General features: G+C 31.6%; 2 protein-coding genes across 4 annotated transcripts; one reads left to right on the plus strand and one right to left on the minus strand.

Moving 5' to 3' along the window:
• The first annotated feature begins 5963 nt into the window (after window positions 1–5963).
• On the plus strand, window positions 5964–8021 carry LOC105194852. The gene is made up of 4 exons (XM_011159966.3): window positions 5964–6260; window positions 6477–7127; window positions 7225–7409; window positions 7505–8021. The coding sequence occupies exons 1-4, from the start codon at window positions 6161–6163 to the stop codon at window positions 7553–7555; spliced, it is 987 nt and encodes a 328-aa protein (XP_011158268.1). The 5' UTR covers window positions 5964–6160; the 3' UTR covers window positions 7556–8021.
• On the minus strand, window positions 7635–9314 carry LOC105194851 (39S ribosomal protein L4, mitochondrial). Of its 3 annotated transcripts, none has more exons than XM_011159965.3 (4): window positions 8769–9314; window positions 8581–8695; window positions 8287–8505; window positions 7635–7944 (listed from the first exon to the last, which is right to left on the minus strand). In XM_011159965.3, exons 1-4 carry the CDS (start codon window positions 9075–9077, stop codon window positions 7799–7801), a joined length of 789 nt encoding a protein of 262 aa, XP_011158267.1. In that variant the 5' UTR covers window positions 9078–9314; the 3' UTR covers window positions 7635–7798. The 3 variants fall into 3 exon arrangements, with proteins under 3 accessions (XP_011158267.1, XP_025995914.1, XP_011158265.1); XM_026140129.2 differs by having other exon boundaries at window positions 8287–8508; XM_011159963.3 differs by having other exon boundaries at window positions 8287–8695; window positions 8769–9313.
• Window positions 9315–9702: the final 388 nt, after the last annotated feature.

Here is a 9702-nt window from a genome sequence, read left to right on the forward strand (position 1 = left end):
CGGTCCTTCTATTGTTCATACTTCTACTTAAATCACTGACGAATCTCAAAATATTCTATTCATCTACAATATTTATAAGTTTACAAATATACTTAAACAGACAAGAAGACTCGCCATCGAAATAAGCAATTTAATTTGAAAATATAATATTGAAACTTATTACACTTTATTACAATATACAAAATGCTGAAACTACTTATATTATAAACTTATTTCTCATTACTCATTAGAATGACTCGTCTCTTCGTTCGAACGTCATTAGACAGAATTTTTATTTTCAAAGAATGATCTTGTTTTTTATTCTGAATATTTGAGAATAAAAAGAAGATCGGTAAACGAATTTTCAGTAATTTGTACCAATATTGTAATTTTAATATTTTAATATTTTCATTATCATGATCTAGAGGCGCGGTCGCGACTCGGTGCCGAGTAACGGTGCCTCTCTTTACGCGAGTATAGATTATAATAACGATCGATAACCTTCACTGAAATTATCAGTGCAGAAAATGTCATATAAAATTTATTTAAAAGCATTAGCAAACTTATTAATTATTTATTCAAACTAAGATATTGTAAGCCTAAAATTTATTTTCTAAAAAAAAAAAAAAATGTTATAATAAGCAAATTGTTCACAAGCAATTGTTTCTTTAAGCTTTATTCAATAAAATCTATATTATTAAACTTTGTAATCAATATAAAATTTTGTATCGTTGCACCCAGTACAACCCCCCCTTTACAACCCGCATAGCAACGGGAAATCAATTAAGATTCTCTTTTCAAGAATCTTTCCCGGAATCCTATATACGAATCAACAATATATTTATTAGAAATAATTATAGAAGAATTAACAATTATCTCAAAGTTCTTCTACAATGTAATAGCGAATTCAGTTGGACGCATTATCGCACACTGGTGCACATTAAAGCTGTCAAACGCAAATTGATGTAAAGATGTCCCAGCCAGAAATGATTAGTCGAATCGACATCGATTCGACGTCGATAACACTGGTCGATCGACGGTCGATATATGTAGTCAATTCGACTTAAAAATAGGCTTAAATTTCAACCAGTCATCGACAAGTCGATTTGATGTCGATTTGATGTCGAATTAATACTAATTTCCAGCGAGAAATGACCTATCAAATCGACATCGAAATAATATCATTTTGATGATTTTGATGTCGAATCGATGTCGAATTGACATCGATTTTGTCATCATTTCTCACTGGGAATATCTAGAAATGAGATTATAACAGGTAATATTAACGTGAACTTGAGTAATATCGAAATGCTATTTATTACTGTAATATATTACTTTAATATGTGAATAAAATGTTGAGTGAAAATATAAATGCATATGTGTATTTGCCAAACAAGATATAATTAGAAATGCTTATCTGTTTCTTTGAACTTTTTATCACGTCTTCCAAAACTTTCATCATCTTGTTTTTGATATAGAGCATTCTTTAACCATTTTCCTACGTATAATGATAAATCCGTAACAAATACATTAGGTCTCTTGTTATGAATTGCTCCTAGAAATAAAATGTTTTGTGTAAAATTACTAGACACAAATAAGAAATATTTGAAGGCAAAGTATTTTCCTACTATTATAAAAAATACAAATAAAATTTATAAAGTAATATGTATTCACCTATAATCACTTCCCACAACAGCATATTGCAAAAAGGTCTCTTTTGATTGCCATCGCTTCGAAAATTGTATTTACATGCAAGAGAATTACTAATAGCTGCAGCCATAACTGAATACAATACTTCACTATCATTCACTTTAAATTCTTCTTTGGCTTTTACTTTCATTTGTGAAAAATAATATACTTAATATAATAATGTAAATAAAAAAAAACATTATTTAACTAGAACAAATTATTTCACAATTAAAACATAAAATCAAATCAACATAGTAAAATATTCAAACAGACCTTTAGCTCTTGAAGAATACACCAATAACATTGAGCGTTCACTCAACTGTAAGACGCAACCATTCAAGAGACACAATTGCAATTCGCGCCAAGTCTAGAAGCATAGCGTAAGTGATGCATACTTATATTACCGTACACTGCCGTTCGATAATAGTAATAGTCGTAATTTATCAATCTTGTTTGCACGATAATGATCAATGTGGGCGCATTTTGGGAATATATTTAATAATAATATAATAATAAAAAAAATAATAAAAAAATCTTTTTTCTACATTTCTCATTTTACATAGAAAGCTTATAAAATTTGACAATATTTAAGGTTTTTAAAAATTCCTTTAGAAAAATTTCAAATATGATGAATTCTTATAATAATTATAAATGTTATAAGATATGAAAATTATTATAAATATACATGTGTATGAAAAATGTTAGTGCAGCTTAGTGATATATTCATTTTAAATGCCCGGGGAAAAGTATTTTATATATAAAATATGTCCAAACATAAATATATACGATTATATATACTTACATGTAATTTATATTAGTCTTATGTATCTTTATATGTAAATAAATATACATATAATTATATAAAATTGTATATAATTACATATAATATAATTATATATACGGACATATTTTATATATAAGTGTACATAATTATATAATAATAATATATAAAAAAAATTTTTCCCGAGTGTCATTCTTTTATAACAAATGTAACAATTTTTAAGATCCATTTATTGCTATTAAAAAGTTGTTAAATCATGCAAATGATGTATGCATCTCTACACAATTTGCAGATCAAGATTATATACAGGTTATATATGTTGATTTAATTGTGTATGCAAAAGAACACATATCGCATTCCGATATCTCGACTTTTTAGTGCATAAAAACAATGTAATAAAAAAGTAAAATATATACTTTGCCTTTCAATTTATGTTGATCTATGTAAAATTGAATAAAAGTTAATAGAAATTTTACAAAAATATTAGCAATTACTCAATAAACAATTTTTATGACAAAGTAGAAAATGATAAAAATATCGACTAGTTTTCGACCATCGACCATTTATCGACGCATCGACGTCGAATCGACGTCGATTCGACTAATCATTTCTGGCTGGATGTGCGTTTAATAGAAATATATAAATGGGTTGAGCCTCGTTATGCTTTGTATTGGTTGGTAAAGTATCTACTTTATCATTTGAGATATTTGCATTTTATGTTTATACTTGGATTCGATTAGAACAGAAAAGACGACTTTAATGTACGCACACTCAAAAATCATAATTTTTAGTTATTTACAAAGAAGAGAAAACTCTAATGGGAATTGAATACACTAAATGAAGACAAATTTGATATCAAACTGAACAAAGTTTGTATGCAAATTGACAGCAAATTTGATCAGTTCTGATCAAACTGACAGCTATAAATCTGTATCCATATTAAGCTCAGGATCTGTCAACAAAGCCTGCCGATACGTTGTGTCAATGGATTGACAGCAGAAAACAAATACCAACGGTAAATCCTGCTCGATTTCCGTCGTCAATCTGACGTAGCATGCCGGGCTTCTTTGTCTTATTTTTGCTGTGAGTTTACCGACATTATCAGATATTTCAAACTTTGTATGTGCATACAATTTGTTTTCTTTTTACCATTTAAAATCGATAGCGCACATTCCGTTCAAAATTTACTCTGCTAGTTTTCCTATCTGGAAAGTTAACGATTACTTTTATTCCTCTACAATCGACAAATCAAATCTTGTTACATCAAAATCACATTTAAAAATATTATCAAATTTTAATAATTCAAAACATATAAACAAGTGAAAAATTTAGTTTATACAATTATATGCAGTATACATTTAGATACACACACACAAGGTGCTAAACGAATTAGTTGGCTTATCTTTCGATACTTTGGCCATAAGATTGCAAAAGGAAATCGTTATTAATGTTTTTATTCGCTATGCAATTTTGCATAAGTTAAGTTGATTTACGTCATCGCCTCAGGGTAAAGTAAAATAGAATTTGTAAACACAAGTATGACGTAACTATGACCCCGCCTGAGAGCAGTAGAGTTCTAAAGGTGGTGCATTACGTCAGAAAGGATGAGAAAATATCGAAAATTACCGTTAATTTCTCGTATCAATTTTCTAAGAATTTATAAAAATTTGTAATTTGCATAAAATAAAAATAATTTTCCGTTTTCAAATTGTTTTAATAGACATATATTGAATGTTAAATTAATAATCATAAATTTTGTGGTTGACGCATTGATCGATTCATAGTCGATTATTATATTTAAGATCGTCTTAAGTAAATTGCCTTTAGATGCCATCAACCAATTATAAAGCCGTATTAGAATCTTAAAGCTCAATGCACAATGAAAAGCACAGGCAATAGATTTCGCAACCTCTGATTGATTCCTAGATATTTTTAGCGGCTTCTGATTGGTTGAAATCTATTGCCTGCTGCTATTCCTTGTTCCTATTGCCTGTGCTTCTCATTGTGCATTCAGCTTAAATCATTACTTAAGATGGTCTTGAAATATGAATTGATTATGAATTATACCATACCGACCATGTATAACTTAAGTTATACCAAAGATATAATATACTGTTGTTTCGTTCTTGCTAAAAAATTTCGAATTTAATAATGTTATTGATAATTTGAAAAATAACACATATTATATTATATAATCACCGAAATTCTCAAATAAATTATGTGTTTATTTTAATTATTCTTTTTACTCTTAAATTCTTTAAAAATAAATAAAATTGGGAGGGTTCCGATAGCGCACATCCCGATAGCCCACCAACCAATCATCTTGACTTATCTAACCCAACCTACGGAAAATCTCTAGGCATCTGCCATTGCGAGTGGTTTGTGTGCTATCGGGATGTGCACTATCGGGACCTGCCGAATAAAAAATTATGTAGTTAAGTCTAATTTATAACACTTTTAGGCTTTTTTATTTAATATATTAAATTCACATGTAGTTTTAGTAAATAAACAACAAATAAACATTGGTAATAAATCTTGTTATAAATTCTCGTAAATTTTCGTAAATTCTCGTACTAACGGTATAAGTAATACGGTAATATTCTTTGTTATCTTCTCCAATTTTATTTTACCGAGAATTTTTGAACTCTAGAGAGCAGATTCGAGCGAAGCGGAGACGCTTCGATTTTAGGTGAGTGAAACGCTCTAAGGTTCATTTTCACGTCGGTAATGCCATGGACATTTTTTCGTAGTTTTCAGCGACGTGCTATGCGTTAGTTGGATAAAGACGGCTATTGTCCACCTTTACCTAAAGCACCGACGAGAGACTATTAAAGACCGTGAACCCTGGGTAAATTTTCGAGGCCGTTATTAGGGCCCCAGGGGCCCGGCGGTAATTGAAGAGCAATGACGTTATCGACTATATGATTGTTAATACAAATATTTGAGTAATACGTTATTAAAATCTTGATTTTTTTATTATACAAATACTTCATAAGCAAATATGCATACTTATATTTAATAATATCATTGTATATTGCTTTAAAATTGTAATTCTTTTTGATCAGTTATTATCTCTGTCGATAATCAAACTTGGATGTTAACATTAAAACTGCAATTTTTAATAAAAATCGAGAATTTTTGGGTTACAAATACATAAGCATATCTATGAAACTTCAAGATAACAATAAATTATAAATTATAAAATAGTACTGTACTGTCAGTTTATCATTAAAAATTTAACAGTCACACAAACTCCCGTAAGGTTAGCGGTCTTTAACAGTCTCTCGTCGGTGCCTAAAGTCTAAACTAATGCATAGCACCGCTGAGAACCACGAAAAAATAGACATTACCGACGTGAAAAAATGGACTTTGGAGCGTCTACCCAAAATCGAAGCGTGTCCGCTGACTGAGCTGACTCCCGCTCTCAGCGCCCGCATTTAGCAGACTCAACAGTTGAGTGAGCGCTCGCTGTTATTGGTGTTATTCTTCTAGATCTAGATGTCTGATTGGATGATCTAGAAGAATACCTTCGATAACTGTTGAGTCCGTTGAACGCTGAAATCGCTGAATGCGAGGCCAATAATGTGCAAACGTCTATGTATTTTTACTCTGTGACATTTAAGTGATGATGAACGTTTCTCTCAATAATTTAAAAAGTTCAAGAGTGTCGTAGTCGTATCATCTTTTGAATTTCTTCAAATTAATGCGATTATGTCGGAGATTAAAGATGATCCACGAGAAGTTCTCGTTCTTCTGAATTCACTAGGATTCGTCGGCATCACTGCGATTCAACTAAAAGCTTTTATGAAAGGTAAATACCAATCTTGCAACGCTTAATTTTTTTTTTCTCCTTTTCTACCTCTCTATTTATTATTATTGTTATTGCGCATGATCACCAATAAATTTATTTATATTGTGTTGCTTCATTATTTATTATAAACTGGATGCACATGTTTACGTGAATACTTTGTTACAAAATAGTCGTTACATATTTTGTTACATGATTTTATTACATGTTTTTTTTTAGATTTAAAAATATACAGAAAGGTAAAAGAACGTGAAAAGCAACAACGGAAAGAAGAGATTAAAACGAAAATAATTAGCAAACAACAGGCTCTGCTCAAGGAAGCTTATAAACATAAACATGCTAGTACAGCGGATTGTTCCTCGAATAATAGTATTTCTTCCAAATCTTCAAATTCCCTCGATGATGAGTCAGTGGTAAAAGTTAGAATAAGATGTATTCCTAAAGAGGTAAACGTAGAAAAACACGAGTGTTTGAGAACAACTGTGATGAAATCAGATGAGAAATTGTCAAAAACAAGCTACGACAAGGAAAATGTTCAAGAAGCTGAATTTGATGGAATTTGTGAACAAGTTTATTCCAATACTAAATCTTATCCAGTTAGAGGTTTAAAAGAAACGAACGAAAGCAAACAAAATATTTCTAAATGTTTAGTAAAAAGTAGCCATTTGCCAGAAAGGTGTAAGCAAAATTTAGGAATAGGGGAACAGATGAAATCAGTGACTTTGGCACAAGAGCATCCAGCAAGTGCGCCTGTTTCATCGAATCGTACCCGATCGGAATTAAAGAGCGTCGCATCGGATCCAGTTGGAAACGTGCGCGCTCAAAGTACATTATCTGCAAGATCGTCTATCAATTCTGGACACAAATCGTGTAAGTTATAAAATTGATGTGCATGTATATAATTTATTCATGTTTTTGCAGATTTTGAATCTGTTTTGTTTTCTTGTTTATCGTTTCATTACTTTAGTTATTCGGCCATGGAGATTACAGTCTGAGGCACAGAAAAATATTAACAAGAAATGTGATCCTGTTGCTCTTTATCAAAAGTACCAAGAAGAATGGAAACAAATATCTTTTCCTGGAGAAGCAAAGCACTCGAAAGTAAGATGGGCTGTACGAGAAAAAATGCTCGGTACAGATCCACATCCCGTGGTAAGATTTTTTGTGACAAATTGTCACCGTCAAATGTTGAGTATGAATAAATGTTGAAATTTTTCTTATTGCTAAAAGATATCTTTTTATTTTAGCCACTTTCTAAAAAGTCGACTATGCACAAGCCAATATTAAAGAGAAAATGATGCTTATGCCGAGTTGTTTTAGGAAAAGGAAATATACATATCCAAACGAAATTGATTCGATTAAGTAATGTGACAATAATTAAACTATTTCACTTTAGCAAATATATTTTTTTAATGATTTGATAATTTGAATATTATTAGATAATACAATATTTAAAATATGTACATACAAAGAATGTAATCTGTATATACAAACGGTAATACATACGACATACAAGTTTTTAATTTCATAAAAATTGTTTTTCATGCTTGATTAAGTCTAAATGGACGACATAATTTATTACTGTCTGCCCTATGTAAGTGGTAAAGTAATTTTTCTTCTATTAGTCTGGCTGCTTTTTCCGTAAGTACTAGAGTGTTGTGTTTCAGCATGCTATATACATTTAGACCTGTACATATATAAAAAATGAATACAAAACTTGACAATGTATACCAATGAATAAAGTTAATACATATATGGATGCTAGAAGAATTAAAATTTTAGAATCAGTTTCTTCATTGAATATTGTAATGTAACGTGTAATGGACAACAGAACTCATTTATCTATAATATTTATTGAAGAAACTGATTCTAAAATTCCAATTTCTATTTCTAATATTTAATATTTCTCCATTGCGCGCAGGGCCTGAGACGAAAGTGTGAAACGTAATTTTATTAAAATCAAGAAATGGCAAATCTTAGAATAAGCGTATTCATGTATGTAATTATATAATAGTACATAAATATTTACCATAAACAGGCATCAGATTGACATGCTTAATTTTATCAGTAGCTAACGTGATATTTGGGGGCATAATGTCATAACTGTCTACAAAAAGAACAGATGGTCCCCAATTCCTCTCTTCGACGAGCTGCTCCACATAGGAAGGTTCCGACGTTGGAATTTCTAATTCATCGATTATATGCAGATCATCTTGAGCGAGTTTGATGGATAACATTGAGGTAAGGCCTGCTACACGGGTATAAAATGGTAACATATAAAAGTGTGGTGTTGGAGATCGAGGACCATGCGCTATTCCACCACCTTTCCATAATGGAGAGCGTATACTTCCATGGCGAGCCCGTCCCGTTCCTTTCTGTGGCCAAGGCTTCCTGCCACCACCTCGGACTTCAGCCCGTGTTTTTGTATGGGCGTAAGACTGTAAACAAATCGTGCCTCATATACAATTGAATCATGATACATCCAACGATACGATGCACCCAGATACTTACAACCCAGCGATACATTTTTTGCCATCTCACATTCTGGTGAACGATATCAATACGGGGTGCAGTCGCATAGATGTGCGGATGTAACGTGACCAAGCCCAATTTCTTTTCTTCTATGGTATTTAAATTCTCTAGCCATACTTGCCGAGGTTTCTGATAGAAAGAGCTTTCGTCGTCATACCGTATCTTGGATATAATTGGAGCATATTCAACTTTTGCCCCATTTTCTAAACTCGTGCAATATTTCAATGATGCAGGGCACGCTGCAGCTCTTTGCAATTTGTTAACGATTCTTCGAAACAGCATCGACATGCTTTATTATGATGAGAGAAAAGCCAAGGCAGAGAGAAAACTCTTGAACCCTCTAGAGCCAAAGTTTTACGACCAATCTCTGAATTTGTATCTACAACACACGTTAACGTTATAGTCGAGATTACAGCCAAACGGTGGAAGAAAAGCTAGAATCGACAAATCGAGTCGGTGCGAAACGACAAACGTCTCCGGTCTCGGCACAGTATAAACTATAGGTTAGGTATGTATGTATGTATGTATGTATGTATGTATGATGTATGTATGTATGTATGTATGTATGTATGTATGTATGTATGTATGTATGTATGTATGTATGTATGTATGTATGTATGTATGTATGTATGTATGTATGTATGTATGTATGTATGTATGTATGTATGTATGAATGTATGTATGATGTATGTACACCCAAGGACTTTGATTCTGTCCATGGGGAAATTTTCCAAACTGAGAAGTCGCTATCTTTCTACATACTTACAGTTCATGATTAACGTAACGACCAATAAGCTTTAGTCGTTTCATTAATTATGAACTGCGAGTATGTAGAAAGTGGTGACTTCTCAGTTTGGAAAATTTCCCCATGGACAGAATCAAAGTCCTTGGATGTATGTATGTATGTATGCAC

This window comes from Solenopsis invicta, chromosome 1, assembly GCF_016802725.1.
Source record: "Solenopsis invicta isolate M01_SB chromosome 1, UNIL_Sinv_3.0, whole genome shotgun sequence".
In the NCBI taxonomy this organism is placed as follows: Eukaryota; Metazoa; Arthropoda; class Insecta; order Hymenoptera; family Formicidae; genus Solenopsis; species Solenopsis invicta.